The sequence below is a fragment of the Lampris incognitus genome, chromosome 1 (assembly GCF_029633865.1).
Source record: "Lampris incognitus isolate fLamInc1 chromosome 1, fLamInc1.hap2, whole genome shotgun sequence".
In the NCBI taxonomy this organism is placed as follows: Eukaryota; Metazoa; Chordata; class Actinopteri; order Lampriformes; family Lampridae; genus Lampris; species Lampris incognitus.
The window spans coordinates 43564059-43584083 of record NC_079211.1 but is presented as its reverse complement, the minus strand read 5'-3'; the positions used below and the strand labels follow the sequence as shown (position 1 = coordinate 43584083).

Below are 20025 nucleotides of genomic sequence, written 5' to 3'. Positions count from 1 at the left end.
GCTTGCCTATACCACAGGATCCGGTCGCACTATCAAACCAAGACAAGTTCTTGATTTGTGAGCATTTGTAAAGGGTGTAGGCGGATCGCTGCCCTATGGGGGGGGGGGGGACACATGTGAATGCACTTACCTGTAATGTGTTTACTTACCTGTTCATGCTTTGTCTTTCTTATCTGTCATCACAGAGTTATTGCACCTTGATGACTTGATGAGATCCAGTACCTCCTGCCTGCTGAATGTTCATACAGGGCACATCGTTCCTCTGTTGAAGTTATAACAGAGACATTTTCCATTTGTTGCGCAGGTTCAAGCTACCAGCATTGCATCGACCAAAGAATATATGTGATGTGGAATTTAAGTTGTCCCAGATTAATGTTCTACAATAAGCATGTGTTGTGGTGGCAAAGGCTTTATTCTGTATTTCAAAAACGTTACACCAATAGGATTGTTCTGGTAGCGTGTAAGGCAGCACTTTTCGGAAAAAGGGAGATGTAACATTCTGATATGCTATTCAACATGACCTTTGTGTCTTACAGCTTGCCATAGAATAGTGACATCGGCAAGTCCCGCGAGATTGGAGCAGTCACGTATGTGATCCAAGATGGTGGAATGAATAAACATTTGCATGCATTTAAGTGTATAATTGTGCCACAGGGCAAAATACTACATATCGGAGGAGGTCCAGCCCACCCCGGATCGGCAGAGGGGGTGGAGCAGCGACCAGGACGGCTCGGAAGAGTGGACGGGTACAATTGGGAAGAAAGAAAAAAAAAGGGGGGGTCCAAAAACAGGCAGGGGCCATCTTAACACCTGAACCTGACTAATTTGTACATTCCTATTCGTCCCTAGGAAGATGAGTAGGGGTTAGAAACACTAACGGAAAACCTTTACAGAAACACAGAACTCTTATTTCTACGCATGGAGATAACATGCACTCATACTCCAGTGTACACACACTGAGCAAAAAGAAGTCCCACCAAAGACTCTCAAAAAGTTTGGAAAGTGGTTACTGAGGCATATTTGTAATTTGTGATGACGGGCTATACGAATAAAATTGATCACCCTACTTACTCGAGTCTTCGAGTGTGTTGGCAAACAGTTGAGGCAGGTTTGCAGAAACTGGTCGATCTCACATCTACAGGACGGACAATAAGTGTACGTTTAGGGCACATTTCCCCCACATTCTTTATTTTTTTAACCCGAGGCATCATAACCATGCTGAAGAGCAAGGGCGCGTGTGCGGTTCATTTCAACACGTCCGATCGTGTCACAGCTGCCTGTAGTACCGTTGTCGTCCAACAGATGGTGTCGTTGACAACGCAAGGCGGCTGCCGTGGCTTAATAATGGGCTTTTTTTAAGGTGTGTAACGGTTATATGATAACGATAAGAGGTATGTTTGGCTCCAAACTTAAAGGCGGAGCTTAGTTGAGGGCTCCACTTCCATCTCCCACAGCGATGATCTCATGAACTTGTACACAAACAAGCGCACCTACCTGCCCTGATATCAGCGCGGTTTCACCACGGACTACACGCACCTTTGTTTTAGACGTGAAATGAGACTTCGCGTTATCAAACTTGGATGTCTTCTGGCTTTGGGATGTTTTCTCTCTTTAACGTGGATCAGTTCAATGTCTAATGATGGCGGTAAGGAGTCTGCGTAACCAAACCCTAATGTCACTGATTAATCTGCCAGCACACCTGCTGCGTGTTAATGGCGCTTCTAACATTTCGGCGTCTTTCTCCGGATGGTACTTCTCCTTTAAAACCATCAGCTAGGGAACTGATGGTCTTTCTCATTAATTTGGGGTAACTCTACTCATATCATAATGTCTATGATAAAACTAGCGTAATTGAATTTAATCGTTTGTTTTAATAATAATAATTATTATTATTATTATTCAATTCAATTCAAAACTTTATTGCAGACTCAGGGTCCATAACAGACAAAGACAAATAGGTAAAATTATTATTATTATTATTATTATTACATGGCGTTTTTCTAGACACCCAAAGCGCTTCGCGTTGAAGGGAGCAACTCACTTCAGCCACCACCACCAATGTGTAAAACAATGTGTAAAAACACAATGTGTTTTGTCTCCATTTGCTTGAATATGTTTGATCATCATGACAAAAGTTGTGTCAAAGTGAAGCGGGCTTTGGTTTTATAGATATTTTGAATGGATTTTAAATTTGAAAATCACATGACGGCAACTCGGTTATTGTAATTTGTAGATGTCTTTGAATCATGTAGTCTCGTAAAGTCTGGGTAGAACATAATAATAATAATAATAATAATAATAATAATAATAATAATAGAGAATATCTTTTCACTTATGCAAGGCTGGATTATGGACCGGACATGTCGGGCGAGTGCCCTGGGGTCCCGGACCACGAGGGGCCCCAAAAGTTCACGGGTATTGTGTTCGCGTATAGTAGGGATCCCCATTCATACCCTACAAGGGACGTTTATTCCAACATTGCGTCGCGATGCAGGGCCCAAGCTAGTCTCTATTGATGTGGGGGCCCCAAGCTACAGTCTCTACTGATGCAGGGCCCCAAGTTACGAAGTCTGTATTGATAAGGGGGCCCCAAGCTACAGTCTCTACTGATGCAGGGCCCCAAGCTACAAAGTCTCTATTGATGCAGGGGCCCAAGCCACAGTTTCTATTGATGCGGGGCTCCTAGCTACAGTCTATATTGCTGTAGAGACCCAAGCTACAGGCTCTATTGATGCAGGGCCCCAAGCTACAGTCTCTATTGATGCAGGGCCCCAAGCTACATTCTCTATTAATGCAGGGCCCAAGCTACATTCTATATTGATGCAGGGCCCCAAGCTACAGTCTGTATTGATGTGGGGCCCAAGCTATAGTTTCTGTTGATCCTGACCTTCATTTTTCAATTCATAAATAGGAAGTGTAGGGTTATTGAGCGCTTTTTGGGTTTTCAGCTTGTAGAGAACCACACAGGCGAGAGCCTGGCAGAGTGTCACAAACTGCGAGGGAGAGCGGTCCTTTTCACGGATGTCGAGGATCAAAAATCAGCTGAGGATGACAATGGGACAGCAGCGGCTGAGTTATCTTTCACTGATGGCCATAGAGTCTGATTTGGTCTGGGAGCTGGACTTCAACGAGGTTGGTGACGATTTTGCCATGAGGAAATCAAGAAAGAAGCCGACTGCATAAAGTCAGAATGATAAACGCACAGTATTTCCCCATTGATGCAAGTGACCTGAAATAATCCAAAGGAGTTGAATCAAGTGCAACTGGACTTGGTATATATGTATATATCCGTGAAGACGTTTCGCCTCTCATCCAAGAGGCTTCATCAGTTCGTGCCTTTCTGACTACACCAAGCTTGTCTTGTTTTAATGACGAATTATAAAGATGAGGGTAACAACGGACCTCTTCACACAGCCTCTCTCCAAAATCGGCGCTCATTTTTGTTTACCAGCGCATGCGTAGTTGCGTTCTTGTCCGCGCGGATTAGCGCGGACCAAGTCCGCGTGGACGGCGGACCGTTCAGGATGGTGGCCTGAGCAGACCGTCTTTACGCCCTCTGATGACGAAATTTACGTCATGCGGACCCTCGCGGACGCGGGAAGTATAACTCCATGTCGACACCTACAAATGTGCAAAGCAGACTGTCTAGCAAGAGAATATTTAAAATACTCGATGAAAAAGACAGATACTCACAAATTAAGCTGGACAGAGCATTGTCACTGTTATGCACCTTCAGTGGCGGATCTAGAGATTTTTTCCTGGGGTGGCAAGACTGTGTCCCAGAGGTGGCAGCTGCCACCCCTTGCTACCCCGTAGATCCGCGCCTATGCACCTTCAACACGCCATGGGGGCGTTACAGGTTCAAGCGTCTCCCATTCGATATAAAATCAGCCAGCAAAATCTTCCAACAGAAGAACAGTGAAACATTTGGTGACATTGACGGTGTACAGGCTATCTCACCTTTACACCATGATAGCCTGTACACACACTGAGAGTGTGTACAGGGGCAGCGATATGCTCATCGAAGGAACATGCTGACATACTGCTCAAGTTAATACAGAGAGCCAAAGAGATGAATGTCAAGTTCAATGCAGACAAAGACAAAGTGCAGTACAAAGTGACAGAGGTGAAGTACATGGGACACGTGATAAACCCTGAGGGAGTACAGCCAGACAGTGACAAGGTGAATGCTATTGTACACATGCCATTTGCTGTGCTGAAAGGAGTCAATTTGCAAGTGACTGGGGCATAACATGGACATTCTCAAGCCCAGGCTATCCACAGTCTAACGGGATGGCAGAACACACAATAAAGACCACTAAACTCGTGCTGAAGAAGGCGGAGCAGACTAAGACAGACCCCCACCTGGCTTTGTTGACTTTAAGCAACACTCCTTTGACTGGACTTGGGCTCCATCCTGCAGAAATGCTGATGGGTCGGGTCCTAAGAAGCACATTGCCAGTAGCCAGTGCTGTGCTCAAACCAAGGCATCCGACAAGAGTCAAGCAGAGGCTACTTAAACTGCAACAAAGACCAGAAGAGTACTACAACCAACATGCAAGACCTCTCTCTGTGCTCGAACCAGGAATGGCTGTCAGTATAGAGACTCCACAAGCCTGGAAACCTGCCCTGGTAGAACAGAAGAGACAGGAGCCAAGGTCATATAATGTTGTGATGGCTGCAGGACGAAGGTACATGAGGAATAGGAGGCACTTGAGAACAATTTGGAATGACACACATACTGAAATAAAGGACGGTAATGTCAGTGTCACTGAGCAGCCACCTCCAAGCGAGCCTGCAGAACCACATGTACATGACGCGAAAAGAAATGTGGAACAACCAGTCAACTGTTCAGACACACATGTCCAACACATCAGAAGTGGCAGACTGGTAAAGCAGCCTACCAAATTCAGTGATTTTCAAATGGGCTAACAGTAAAAGTTATGTTGCTACGGAGGGTCATGTGCTAGAAACCTCTGACCCTAGTGACAGTGTACAAAGAGTGTACAGAGTTCTTAAAAAAATGTAATGAATGTATAGTATGAACAATGAATATGTGAAGAATGTAACACTGTACTGATGTCAAGAATAAATATGGTAAACATTCAAACCCAGACCTTTAAACAGTTCACAGTGGTCTTGTGGACAGTGTTACATCTCCACTTTAAGTTAAAGAGAAAGATAAACAAAGGTATTTATGTTTCGTAATGCAGTCAGTTCAAACAGATAGTGAAACAAACAAGTCTATAATGTGATTGTTTTGTTTTTTGTTTTGTGGAAAAAGGGGGATGTGGTATATGGGTTTGAACATATACACAGAGTAATACGGCGGTGAGCCTATACTATAGGTAATACGACGAGAGGCCAGTAGGCGCGCTGTCAGGCGGATGTACGTATGGAGAACTGAAGTCGGTTAGGACACGCATGCACGAGTGGTGTTCTTTGTTCCTGAATAAAGTTCATAAAAAGGACTACCCGCCAGTCTCCTCATCAGCATAAACCACAATAATGGCCATGTGTACTATTCACAGAGGATTTGGGAATGTTTGCAATCACAGCGTTGTAAGATGGCGACAGATGTACTCCAGCGCCCCCCCCCCGGTTCAGTGACGGTCGTTCCAATTAACAAAATGATTAAACAATTTTGTGTTTTGTGACATGTTGATGTTGTAACCGCATTTTAGCTAGTTGAGAAGAGGAGGTTTTAGACGTTCAGACCGAATATCACTCAGTTTTCGAACTAGAAATATAACGTTGAAATTCCAATTGGTGCTGACTGGGCTATGTAGAACATGAGATAGGGGTGCACTTCAGCCTCTTCTGGCCTAAAAAAGTATTACAAAAAACAAAAAAAAACTTGAAAAATGACCCTGACATAATAATAATAATAATAATAACAATAATAATAATAATAATAATAATAATAATAATAATAATAATAATTTGCCGACTTCCGGTTATGGCGAGGGACTAGGGGGTCGCACATCTCAAGCTCTGCAGCTACCGTGTAAATTAATCCTACAATACTAATCCGAATCTTGTCTAAAGTCACGCAATACGTGTATAAGAGTACCCAGAACTAAAATGTCAGGGAAAAACCCGAAAGAAAAGGCAAAGAGAGAAAAAGAGAAGGAGAAAAGGAAATCGCGACACGAGGAAGAGGCCGAGAAGGTTAGCGACGCCATGCAGGTTGAAAATATGGCTAACGAAGAAGACGACCACGAGGAAGATGACGAGATGTTAGACACAGATAAGAATAGCAACCTAGATATCATGAAAGCCATACAGTCTTTGAAAAGTGGACTTTACAAGAAAATTGATGGAGTGCAAGCGACAATTGCGGATGTAAAGAAACAGATACAGGAATGCATGGGCCGCATGGAACAGGCCGAGCAACGGATTTCTGACGTGGAGGACGACGTTAAGAAGCTAACACCCCGAGTTAGCACGCTGGAAAACACCGTCAAAAGCCTTACTGATAAAGTGGAGGACTTGGAATGCAGGAGTCGGCGAAATAACGTAAGGTTGGTGGGCCTACCGGAGAAAGAAGAGGGCCAGGATGCACCTGCATTTCTGGAGAAGTGGTTGCCGGAGGCTCTGAACATGGATCCGCGGGAGGGCTTGGTGGTGGAGCGGGCTCATAGAATCGGCGCTCCGGTAGACTCTCGCACGGGTCGTCCAAGGACATTGATCATGAGGTTCATGAACTTTAAGGACAGGGAGCGAGTACTAAAGGCAGCCAAAACCAAGGGACAGGTCCTTTACAAGAACACGCCGGTCCGTTTTCACATCGACCTCTCTGCTGGGGTGCACAAGATGCAGCGCGACTATGACCAGGTCCGGAAGAAGCTGAGAGACCAGGGGATCCACAAGCACAGAATCATCTTTCCAGCCCGGCTCCTGGTAACACACGACGAGAGACCCCACACCTTTCAAACCCCGGCAGAAGTGGAGCGGTTTATTCAATCCCTCGGATAAGGACTGATGCAGTAGGCTATTAAGCTCACTTTATTTTATTTTATTTCCATTTACACGAAAGATGTAGCTACGTGTTCGGGCTGTCGCCATTTTGTTTTTGTTTAGGCTTTATTTTTCTACCTGGACAGGACGGAGTCTGGTTTATAGCTAGAATATTCAGCTTTTGTGGAAGGCACTTAACCCTGAATGAGAGACAATGTCCAAGCACCAGCCGAAATGACATGGGCACATCCAAGTAGGCCTAGACCTAAGGGACAGAGAGAGTCATCATCGGTTTATGCGCCTGTCGGAGGAAGGAAGGCCCGATGCATCGCGGACTCTTGTGACCAGGCTACAGACTTTTCCCTCTCCTCGTCTTCCAGTCTGCATGCACGGGTTCCAGGTTGGTGTATGTGCTCGGATGGTTAATTTTATATATGCCTACATGTTGTTGGCGTTGAACAGTTCATTAATGATGTTATGTGTGATTAGTATTTAGAAAAAGTAAGATAGCGAGCTAGAGCGAGAAGAAAAGAAAAGTTAGAGAAACTCGTTTTAGCGGTAGTTAAACGTGGGATGGGAGGGGATGTCCAGAGTTCATGGACTTTAGGTTCGTATGGGGTTGAGGGTAGGTTGTTGTGGTTTCATTTTATTATTTATTCTTTCATCAGTGGGTGTGGTTTGTCAAAGTACTTCTTCACTACGGTTCCTAATATAACATACCGGAATCAATGTCAGAGAGTTGCAAGGTAAAATTTACTTCGTGGAATTGTAGGGGTTTGATCAAACTCACAAAAGTGAAGCAGGTGTAACCAGGTTAAAATTAATGTTTTTATTTTATTTTGTTTGAGTATGAAATATCACCAAATCCTGTCTGTGTGCTGTGATTTGTGTTTACTACATTTTATTTTATGTCATTATTTACTTTTATGTATGTTTTCCAACGACCGTCATATACGTGTACTGTCGCTTTAAGAGAGAGGTCTTGTGGGTACACGGAAGAGGGAACGCGGGAGAGGCCATTTTTGTTTTGTGGGAGGAGTCTCAAGCAGCGATCGAGCCGAGCCACGCGTGTTTCTTACCGTAGGACAGTTTTGCTGGTTGAGGAGAACGTAACTTTGAGTATCCCTGTAAGAAGATACTGCAAGCTGTGGGATAAAATACTTGTTTATCCTTTCTTACATCGGAGTCCCGTGGACGGTTTCTCCTTCTAACGCACACAAGTGAAGTCCGGGCAGTGGTTGAACTTCGACCCCCACGTCCGTAAGAAACACCGCTCCCGCTGGAGGACTGGACGTTTGTCGAAGGGTTTGAAACTAAAATAAATGGCAAGGTGGGCCAAATAGAGTCCTGTGTGTCCCCCCTCCTTCCTTGATCATGATGATGATGATGATGATGAGAGACTGAGGGCCCCCCACAACACCTGGGACCCCACCGAAAATAGAACACAACGCAGAGCTAACGATGAGAGTGACGGGCGTGCAGCAGGCTGATCAGCATAGAACAGCATAGGACTGCCCCCGTTACACAGGTAATGAGCAGGATAAAATCCTTGAAATCAAAAATCGTTTTTTTTTCAGTCAAATTATGAGCCCATCCTGGACGCTAGTATTGCTTCGATAGAGCGTTGGACATCCTTACCTATTTCAATGATTGGCAGGATTAATATCCTAAAGATGAATATACTTCCCAAATTTCTTTATTTGTTCCAGAATATCCCCCTACCCCCTCCTTCATCTTTGTTCACGAAAATCAAGAAACTGTTTACCAACTTTATTTGGCAAAATAAACGTCCTAGATTACGTCTATCTTTACTTTATCTACCATATGATCGAGGAGGCCTGAAATGTCCAAATATCCAATGGTATTACTGGGCAGCACAATTAAGGTCGATTATGTTTTACTTCTCATCTGGAAGTCCCCCAGCTTGGATTGATCTGGAAGCCTGCTCTGTTAAACCAGGCTTACCATTGCACCTGTATTTGTATTCAGCAGACCGTAAATATCTGAAGAAAAATACAGACAACCCTATAATATTGAATATGATTGATGTTTGGTTCGATGCTTGTAAGTATTTGAATATAAATATGTCCCGGTCACGCTTCAGTCCTATTTGGGGTAATGCCAATTTCAAACCAGGGCAAAATGATAGGGGATTTAAATTATGGGCTGAAAAGGGGTTAAGGAAAGTGCAAGCGTGTACAGGGAGGAGGATGAAGTATTCATGTCCTTTGAGGAAATATCTACCAAGTATGACATTCCAAGGAATCATTTTTTCAAATATCTTCAGCTAAGGAGTTTTATATCATCCTGTCAAAGCCATTCATTAGACATTCCTACTATTTCTATATTAGAAGTTGCAGTCACAAAACACTGTTATGATAAAGGTTTAATTTCAACTATGTATGACTTATTTGTATCTGGATCTGATGAATCATCAGAGACAAAACTGAGATTATGGGAGGGAGATATAGAGGAGGAAATATCTTTAGAAGAATGGAGTGAGGCATGTAAAGAGGCCCAGAGACAGACAGTTAGCAGCAACCTAAAGCTTCTACAGTATAAATGGCTGATGCGTACATATATAACTCCTGTTACATTGCACAAGTTTAATGACAATATTCCTGATACCTGTATTAAGTGTAGTGAGGCAAGGGGGACGCTGTTTCACTGTATATGGGAATGTGTGGAAGTGAAAACCTTCTGGCAAGATGTTGTTGATATGATTGATCAAATTTTGTCAAAGAAATTACCATTGAGTCCAAAGCTTTTTATTCTTGGTTTATATCCTACCACCCCACATTTACATAGCAATGAGTTCAGATTTATAGATATGTGTATATTACAAGCAAAACGTGTAATTGCTCTTAATTGGAAAAGTGTTGATGGACCAAGAATTGGTATGTGGGTTAAAGAAATGGCCTCCAACATGTCAATGGAAAAGATAATGTATATTGTTAGACGTAAACAAAGTGTTTTTGATAAAATCTGGGGATTGTTTCTGTACTTCCTAAGACGTAATACTAATGTTGGTAACTTGCTTAATCAAGAACAAGCTCTGGGGGAGTAGAACAACTCTATCTGACTGTTTATATGCGTAAAAGCAACTGAAAAAAAACCACACCCTCTAATCAGTCTGTGAAAGAAATTATTGTTATTATTATTTTATTTTATTATTTTTATTAATTGAATTTTTATCTTTATTATCTTCTTTAACCCTGCTTTGAATTGTATTACTTGTTATAGGGACAGGGTTATGGGGGGGGGGGGTAGGGTGAAAATGTTTGCTGCACTGTGCTATTACTTGTTTTGATGTAATTTGCAAACAAAATTCAATAAATATATTGCTTAAAAAAAAATAATAATTTGCCTTTCAGGGCTTCACATATGAAAAATAAATCTTTTGGCCAAAATGAGTATTACAACAACAAACACTTGCAAACACTTGGAAAAATGATCCTGACAGAAAAACATTGTTCACTTGCCTCTCAGGACTTCCGTAGTCTATACATGAACTTTCCATTTTAATCTAATCTGAAAAGTGAATTCAAAACCAGTGTGTTTTACTACTTTAACGTTACTTTATGAAAATATCATGCAACTTTTTAAAGCCAGAAAATCCTTGTTTTCCAATGCCTCATCATTTGAAATTGGAATACCCTGCTGGTCTTCAGGCCACAACCTGATCTGTGATGTAATGCGTAGGATCTCTAGGCAATATTGTCACGAATGAATAGAAATCTGATTCACTCCTAATTATATACAGCTGGATTACTGTTATACCATCTGCAAATCACTGTGTGCCCAAATGGGCTGTCAGACTTCACAACTTGCTGAATGCTCATCTGCAAGTCCGGGCACATGGGAAATTAGGTATACATGTTTTGGGAGCTAAACAGGTGTGACATTTAAAGCATTCCAATACAAATTTAATTTTATGATAGCAAATGTGTACGCACTCACATTTATTACGATTAACAACTTTGATCTTTATTTGAAGGTGGCGATCCACTCCAACAGCTATGATAGCATATCTATCTTTATGACCACACACGTGATATGGGATATGACCTGAATAACGGTCAAAACCGTTAAAAAGAAACCTGTTGCTGAAATAGTTTTAAAGACGATGTTTAACTTTATTTATTGCTAGCCAAAAATCAATGATGACCTCTAAATTACTGACATCTGGCTTTGTTCACCTGATAAGCCAGGTTCATTTTGAATAAGAGCACTGGCAATATGGGGTCAGAAGGTATGACTTATCATTTGTCTTCATGAAGTTGTGAAATAAAATCGGGGGCATCAACGCATGATATCAGCAAGGTATTCATTGAGAGAGGTCTTTGAACTTCAGGCACAGGTGGAGCTGTGCATTGTCAGATTTACATTGGAACTAGACAGATCAGACATGTGATGTGATCAAGATGAGACATGTAAACGGAAAAAAAGGGATGGACTTAAAACTGCGCTTTGAGAAAACCAAGAGGCATTTCCTTCTGAAGATGATGAGGCTCCAATTTTAGAAGATTGCATGAGGCAAACTGGTTTAGTGCAGTGCCATTGACAGGCACATACCATACTAGCCCAGTTACAAGAATACCATATGGAGTGTCAAAAGATCTGCTGAGTCACATCTGTTCAAAAGAAGCAACAGCTACCCTCGGGTATGTTATTGTGTACATTTGAACACATTATGAAGAAGGGAGAGCATGAGTGGAGATCTTTTGGTGATCCATCCATTAATTTATGGAGCTTGGTTTACTTGCTGGCATTCCTTCAGGAGCACACCTCTGATTTTTCACCTAACACCATGTTCTCCCCGTGTCTGTGTGGGTTTCCTCTGGGTGCTCCGGTTTCCTCCCACAGTCCAAAGACATGTAGGTCAGGTGAATCGGCATTACTAAATTGTCCCTGGGTGTGAATGTGTGTGTGTTTGTGAGTTGGTCCTCTGATGGACTGGTGGCCTGTCCAGGGTGTCTCCTCACCTGCCGCCCAATGAGTGCTGGGATAGGCCCCAGTATCCCCATGACCCTGAGAGCAGGATAAACGGTTTGGATAATGGATGGATTTTCCCCCTTTTTCTCCCCAATTGTACCCGTCCAATTACCCCACACTTCCGAGCCGTCCAGGTCGTTGTTCAACCCCCTCTGCCAATCCGTAGAGGGCTGCAGACTACCACATGCCTCCTCCGATACATGTGGAGTCGCCAGTCGCTTCTTTTCACCCGACAGTGAGGAGTTTCGCCAGGGGGACGTAGCATGTGAGAGGATCACGCTATTGTCCCCGGTCCCCACCCCCCCAAACAGTCTCCCCGACCAACCAGAGGAGGCGCTTGTGCAGCGATCAGAACACATACCCACATGCGGCTTCCCACCCGCAGATATGGCCTATTGTGTCTGTAGGGATGCCCGACCAAGCCGGAGGTAACACGGGGACTCAAACTGGCCATTCCCATGTTGGTAGGCAACGAAATAGACCGCTAAGCTACCCGGACGCCCCTAACACCGACATTTCTAACCTAATTATGGAAATCAAGCTAATGGCATTTAATCCCTCTCATTCTTTCTCTCTCTCTCTCTCTCTCTCTCTCTCTCTCTCTCTCTCTCTCTCTCTCTCTCTCTCTCTCTCTCTCTCTCTCAGATAGTTGTTTCTGTGAGTCTTTGTTTCAAAGGTGCTGGAAATGTGTGACAATGTATTAAAGTTGTTTTGTTTTTTTTAAAGTTAAATTTCTCTCTCTCTCTCTCTCAACAGCACAGGCAGACATGCAGTCCCTCCTCGGGCATCTGCAAATGACAGAGTTGCTTGGAGAGTCCATTACCAGGGATCTCAACAGGTTGCTTGAACAGCTGAAGAACCTCTCCAGAGCTCAAAACGCAACATATCCCACCACTGTCACAAACATCTTAGCAGGTCAGTGGTAGATAACGTAGCCCCGGACATCAATAGCACTGATCTTTTTTTTTTCTATCCCTAAATGACCTCTCCACTGTTTGGCTTTTATTGTGTCCAGGGCAAGGCTATCTGACTGACTATCAAAGAATACCATACAGTCTGCTGATATTCTCTGACATTTATAGCCGCATATGGCAGGGGTTTCTCTTATCTGTTGAGGACTTTCAAGAAGCTGTTAAGGGTTTAGTCAGTGCCAAGTAGCAAGTCACGAACAAATAGAAAGACCAACACCCTGAAGTAAACGTCATAAAAAACCAAACCAAACAGTTGGGATACTCCACTCCCACGGCTGAATTGCTAGCTACAACACATTTTCTAGTCATTTTATATGTGGTGTTTTTCCTTAAAGAAATGTCATTGATATTACTGTTACCACTAACCGATACACTAAGCTGCTTTTGTGCGTGCGTTTTACAATAAATGAGGCTGCTGCTATAATTTTTATCGTTATTTTTATCATTATTATTGTTATTATTATTATTAAGGTACTGAAATATTTGAAGCCATTTATCTTTATAGTGTTTATAACAAAACAAAGCATAGTTTTGCAAAATCTGAATTTGTCACAGTTGGGCCCACATATTATTACAATTTAATTTCACAATCTATATATATATATCATCCAGTGAGTCAAGGAAATTCTTTATGAGACAGTACAAGCCTGTTTCATGCCATAAGCAATCATCCAACGATAATTATTATTTTGATGATGATTGCTTATGGCATGAAACAGGCTTGTACTGTCTCATAAAGAATTTACTTGACTCAGTGGATTATTTTGCACGTTATTTGTTGAGCACTTTCCCTACCATTGAGTGTTTCTTGAAACAAAGTTATATATATATATATATATATTTGTATTATTTTTATTTATTTATTGTAAACCTACAACTGATTTTAGAACAGATTATTAACTGAGATGATGCTCATGTTTTAACTGATTCTCTTAAACTTGGGAACAGAATTGTTGTTGTCTGCGGCTGTGTGAGTAAAACTAAAGCAATTACTGTGACAAAAGTAAATAGGTTTTGAGAAAAATTCTTCAACTGATACAGCAAGCAGAAGTGGGGCAGTGTTGCTTTTTCCTCAGAGAAAACTCAAGGCAAGTTAATTTATGTATTTAATGAATTCGTAAAGCTCACCCCATACCCTGTCTATGTCTGTCTGTGTGGACAGAGGGAATAAAGAATGCTTCAGCCAACTCTGAACCACGGACATTAAACTCACACAGTATGCATCTCTTCCTACCACACCTCGGACAGCATCCAGACAGTCTCATACCCAATGTAGTTCTAGGACAGGGACGCCGAGGGGGTAAGCAAAACACACGCACACACACACACACACACACACTTCTATCCTCCTGAGTACCCATCATTGACTACATTCATTCCCTAGCCCTTAACCTCAACCATCAGAACTACATGTCAAACCTTTTTTTTTTCTCCCTTTTTCCCCCCAATTGCATGCAGCCAATTACCCCACTCTTCTGACCCATCCTGGTTGCTGCTCCACATCCTCTGCCGAGCCGGGGAGGGTTGCAGAGTACCACATGCCTCCTCCGATACATGTGGAGTCGCCAGCCGCTTCCTTTCACCTGACAGTGAGGAGTTTTAACAGGGGAACGTAGCGCGTGTGAGGATCACGTTATTCCCCCAGTTCCCCCTCACCCCTGAACATGCACCCCGATCAACCAGAGGAGGTGCAAGTGCAGTGACCAGGACACATACTCGCATCCGGCTTCCCACCCAAAGACACGGCCAATTGTGTCTGTATGGATGCCTGACCAAGCCAGATGTAACACAGGGATTCAAAGCGCCGATCCCCATGTTACATGCCTAACCTTAACCTCATCCTAATTCTAACCTTAACCCTAAACCCAAGTCCTAACCCTAAAATAGACATCTAAAGAAGTGGAGACCAGCCAAAATGCCCTCACTTTGCAAAAATTATCTCTCTCTTGCGGTTACAAATTCAAATTGGTCCTATTAAATACAGCTGAACAGGAACAAACACTGAAACAGGTATACATACGCACAATCCATATTTTCTCCTCAACAGGTATTGTAAGTAGAACCAGGTTTTCCTTGTTCAGCGTTGACAATGTGTATATGTTGTATTAAAATAAACTCCCATAAAATGGTAACCTTCTGTGTAAGTTGAGTATGGAGACAAATTTATCAACAAGTTTTGGTAGAAATGAAAGTTTGGCGATGGCAGCCAATGCCTGGGGTTTGGAAGCAAATACCTGGGTTCCTGCCATTTAACTGATGGGGAAAGGCTGAATTACATTCAGCTGATTGTAGAACTAACTTTACCTCACACTCCTCTCAGAAAAATGCCAGGGATCACATGGTGGTCACATGGCTCATGTAAAAAACAATGCTAACCAGGAAGGAAGTCAAAATGGATTAAATTTACAAAATTCCCCAACTGTTAAAACCTGATCCGTGATCTGAGATGTTATTGTTGGCCTTTATTAGATACTCCTCCCAGCTCCCACGCTTGTCACAAGAGGCTTTGATAACATCACTGGGAGGGGCAGTCTAAGGGACATGAAAATATGTGTTGTGGACTGTTTACATGGAGGGCGTTACATTGACATACTGGGAAGAAGCACTTTTGTCATGCAGCAAGAGGATGCTGGGTTCGAACCTGGCCCCTCTGTTTGTGTCGGTCTCCTCTAACAGTCTCAAGAGATGTCTGTGAATGTTCTCATTCATCCAGGTCATGGTTATCCAAAGGAGTTGAATCAAGCGCAACTGGACTTGGTATATATCCGTGAAGACGTTTCGCCTCTCATCCAAGAGGCTTCCTCAGTTCATGCCTTTCTGACTAGACCAAGGTAGTCTGACTGGCTGGTGATGAGACTCGGAATTTATCCTCTAGGAGTCGTTGTCAGAGCTATTGATATGCGTGGCTCTTTGTGTCCCGGTGTTTAACAACGCCCGTCGCTAACAGAACCATAGATATGAGTGGCTCTTCTGTGTACCAATGTTATGGCCGCGCCCGTCGTTATCGGAGCTATTGATATGCGTGGCTCTCCTGTGCTCCGATGTCCAGCCGGGCCCGTCGCCATCGGAGCTATTGATTTGCATTTGTTTAGCAGCGACGGTCGTTGGGGGTGTTAGTTTCGACTTCATTGTTCAGTGGTCATGAGAGTCGTTGGAGCCGTTAGTGACCGACTGTTGTTCTTGGAGGCTAGGCTTCTTGAGTCTCCTGGGTAGAGATGAAAGGACGGCATTGTAAGTGGGAGATAGGTGGTGTCGCAGACCTCCTCCTTTGTTGAGGGATGGTTTTTCCAGTTTCGCATAGATAGCGAAATACCTCACCATATCCAACACTCCATTGACTTCGTGGACAAGGTCCAAGGAGTAAAACTGGAACCGGATGAAACCATGGTATCCTACGACGTGACCTCGTTATTCACCTGCATCCCAACCATGGAGGCTTTGGAAACTGTGAGGCAACGTTTGCTACGGGACGACACTCTCCACAATAGGACCAACCTCAGCCCAGACCAGATTTGCCAACTACTGGACCTTTGCCTGAACACTACATATTTCCAATTCAGGGGCCAGTTTTACAGACAGAAACCCGGCTGTGCAATGGGCTCACCAGTATCGCCCGTTGTGGCCAACTTATATATGGAAGAGGTAGAACACAGGGCCCTGAACTCCTTCAGAGGAACACCTCCGAGCCACTGGTTCAGATATGTGGATGACACATGGGTCAAAATCCAAACACAAGAGGTGCAAGCGTTTACCAAACACATCAACTCAGTGGACAAGAACATTAAGTTCACAAGGGAAGATGTAAAGAACAACAGTTTGCCCTTCTTGGACTGTGACAACCACATTGGGGAAGACAGGAGCCTCCACATTGGGGTTTACAGGAAACCTACACACACAGACCAATATCTACTTTTCGACTCACACCACCCTCTGGAACACAAACTGAGTGTCATCAGAACTTTGCAACACAGAGCTGACAATATGCCCAGCAGCACTCAGGCCCAACGAGAAGAACACAAATGCCTGAGGGGAGCTTTAAAAACCTGCGGCTACCCCAGTTGGACCTTTGTGAAAACTGCAACACGTTCCAAAAAGACCAACCAGGTGAGCGACGAGGAGAAAAGGAACAGAAGGAATAGCACAGTCATCCCGTATGTTTCTGGGGTCTCCGAGAAACTCAGGAGAATTTTCAACAAACACCGCATTCCTGTATACTTCAAACCCAGCAACACACTCCGACAAAGACTGGTTCATCCCAAAGACCGTGTACCATGAACCCGGAAAAGCAATCTGGTGTATGCCGTACAATGCAATGAGGATTGCACTATACATAGGAGAAACCAAACAACCACTACACAAACGGATGGCCCAACACAGAAGGCCAAACTCCTCAGGACAAGACTCAGCAGTCTATCTACACCTAAAGGAGAAGACACACTCCTTCGAGGACAGCAACGTACACATTTTGGACAGAGAAGATAGATGGTTTGAAAGAGGGGTGAAGGAAGCCATCTGTGTGAAACTGGAAAAACCATCCCTCAACACAGGAGGAGGTCTGCGACACCACCACCAGAATTAGAATGTATTATCAAGGGATAGTAATAGTTTCCGCAGAGATGGGGGGGGGGGCTCACCTATGAGGTGGGCAAAATAACGAGATTGCTGAAAACAGTTAATGGCGAAAGAATTGCCAGCTTGTCTGTTCTTCTGGAGTTTCAGGAGTCTGTAATTCCTGAAAAAAATTAAAATCGGGTATATGAGCTTTCCAGTCAGGCACTATATCCCTCCTTCGCTTCGTTGTTACAAATGCCAGAGATATGGGCACATAGCAGCAGTTTGCAAAGGAAAGCAGAGGTGTCCAAAATATGGAGGTGAGCACAGAATTGAGGATTGCAAAGATAATGTGCAGGAAAAGTGTTGTAATTGTGGTGGACAACACAGGGTAACGTATGGTGTTTGTGAAGTCAGAAAGAGGGCTGTGGAAATGTGGCAAGTAAAAGTTATTAATGTAACGTGCATGGATAAGTAGACACGCCGGCCGCTGGCCGGCGGGTCTGACCCTTTAGTCGAGCAGTTAGCGATGTCTCCTGCGGTGCGGGCAGTACAGGTTCGCTTCCCGGCCGCGGCAGTTTCTGTGGTTGCGTGGCCCCCTCGAATTCGCTACATTAACAACGTAAGCTTTGTAGAAGCAGTGAAGAGGGTACAATGTCAAAGGAGAAGGGATGAAATGGACAACACTAATCAACCTTTGAGATCAGAAGTCAGTCAAACAGAGAAACTAACACAGCACTGAAAGGGGATAAACTGATTCTGTTCATTGCCTATGTTATCAACAGTTCTGATCAAGTCAAACATAAAACGGAGAAAATTAAAATAATTGTTAAGGGAGCTGAGAAGTTTTGGGGTATAAACGATGTATCCTAGGAGCATATTACTAAAACATTTGAAGCAGATGGAAAGCTGGGAGGACCAAGTGATAGGGCAGTCTGATTATTTTGCAATGGAATGCACAAAGTTTGATATCGAATGGCCAAGAGTTTAAAGTATTCATTAAAGATCTTAAAAAGAAACCAGGAATCATATGTGTTCGGGAAACCTGGCTTAAACCAGAATTAGAATTTATTATCAAGGGATAGTGATAGTTTCCGCAGAGATGGGGGGGCAACGGAGGAGGGTATATTATATTTTTGAAGCAAGGGATGCAATATAGAGTTTTGGGGAAAGGAGCAGAGTTGGAATATTTGGTAACTGAAGTTTGGACAAGAGAGGGTAATGTTAAAATTGTTAACTTTTACAATCCATGTAAGAAGCTATCAATAGAATTGATGGATGAGCTCACTGTACATTTAGGAGGGAAAGTGATGGTGATTTTAATGCCCATAGCACAACAAAGTAATAGCTACTTAGCAGATTAAGTAGCTATTACTTTGTTGGTTAATGACATTTTTCATATGGATTGAGCATTTCTTTGAATGTTTTATTTATTTTTGTGGTCTCAGAAACTTACAGTTCCGTTTTGTGTTACAAGCTGCCTGTATGCTGCGAGTGGTGCTGTGTGTGGGAAAGCTAATAAATGCAGCAAAACCTGCTCTACCTCAACTGCCATCAGGACTCCTGTCTCCCGTCTGTAAAACTGTCTTCTCCCTCCGCCCGCCCTGGAGTCAATTTACATTAAAACATAAATAAAAAAAAACACAAGGGTTGTACAAGGGTTGTTCAGGCCGACAGAAAGAAGAAAAGGGTTACATCTTAGAAGTAATGGTAATGATGAAAATAGAATGGTGAGTGAAGAGTTCATGGAGAATAAAAACTTAGTATGCCTAAATGACGGAAGTGGTACAAGAATTGATATCAGAACAGGCACATAATTGGCATTAGATCTTACACTAGTGTCAGATTCATTGGCAGGTGTTTGTTCATGGGAAGTAATTAGAAGAACGACTGTAGGAAGTGACCAACAGTGCCCTTGCCAGCAGTGCCACCTTGGATACTTCCAGATGCTACCGTAGATTTCACACTATTAGAAAAGGAGATTAAAGATAAGGAGTTTAATTATGATTCACATGCCATACAGGCTTATATTGATAATTACCACAGTTACGTCCAGATTTATACAGATGCATCAAAGATTTCAGTAAATAAAGTAGGAGTAGCATTTTTTTTGTTCCAGAATTTCATATTAAAGTAGGGAAAGGATCAATGAGGAAGTATCAGTATACACAGCAGAAATGCCTGCAGTATTGTTAGCAGTGCAGTGGATAGAGGAAACAAGACCATTGAGAGCAATTTTTTGTTCAGACTCCAGTTCATCGCTAGCCAGTTTACAATACAATCCCTCAGAAAGCAGACCAGACATTTTAATAAAGGTACAACAAACATATAGAATTCAAATGAGGGACCTTACAGATCATTTTTATGGGTACCGGCACACATTGGCATTGAGGGAAATGAAGTAGCAGATAAGGTTGCAAAGAAGGCTATAAAGCATAATCACATTGATTTGGTAGTTACTTTAAGCAAGACAGAAATAAAGAGCATTATTAAGCACAGATTGAAGGAAAGGTGGCAAAAGCAAGGGAAGGAAGAGCAGAAAAGATGG

General features: G+C 43.0%; 1 protein-coding gene across 1 annotated transcript in view; it reads left to right on the top strand.

Annotated features, from left to right (window-relative positions):
* Nucleotides 1–1506: 1506 nt before the first annotated feature.
* The window catches only part of zgc:154054 (Alpha-1,3-mannosyl-glycoprotein 4-beta-N-acetylglucosaminyltransferase B-like), a 49488-nt gene continuing 30969 nt past the window's right edge, over nt 1507–20025 (top strand). Inside the window, exons 1-3 of the mRNA XM_056287752.1 lie at nt 1507–1645; nt 12712–12870; nt 14089–14226. Of these exons, the coding sequence (XP_056143727.1) occupies nt 1555–1645; nt 12712–12870; nt 14089–14226 (388 nt within the window). The 5' untranslated portion in view covers nt 1507–1554. The remainder of the gene's footprint in view (nt 1646–12711; nt 12871–14088; nt 14227–20025) is intronic.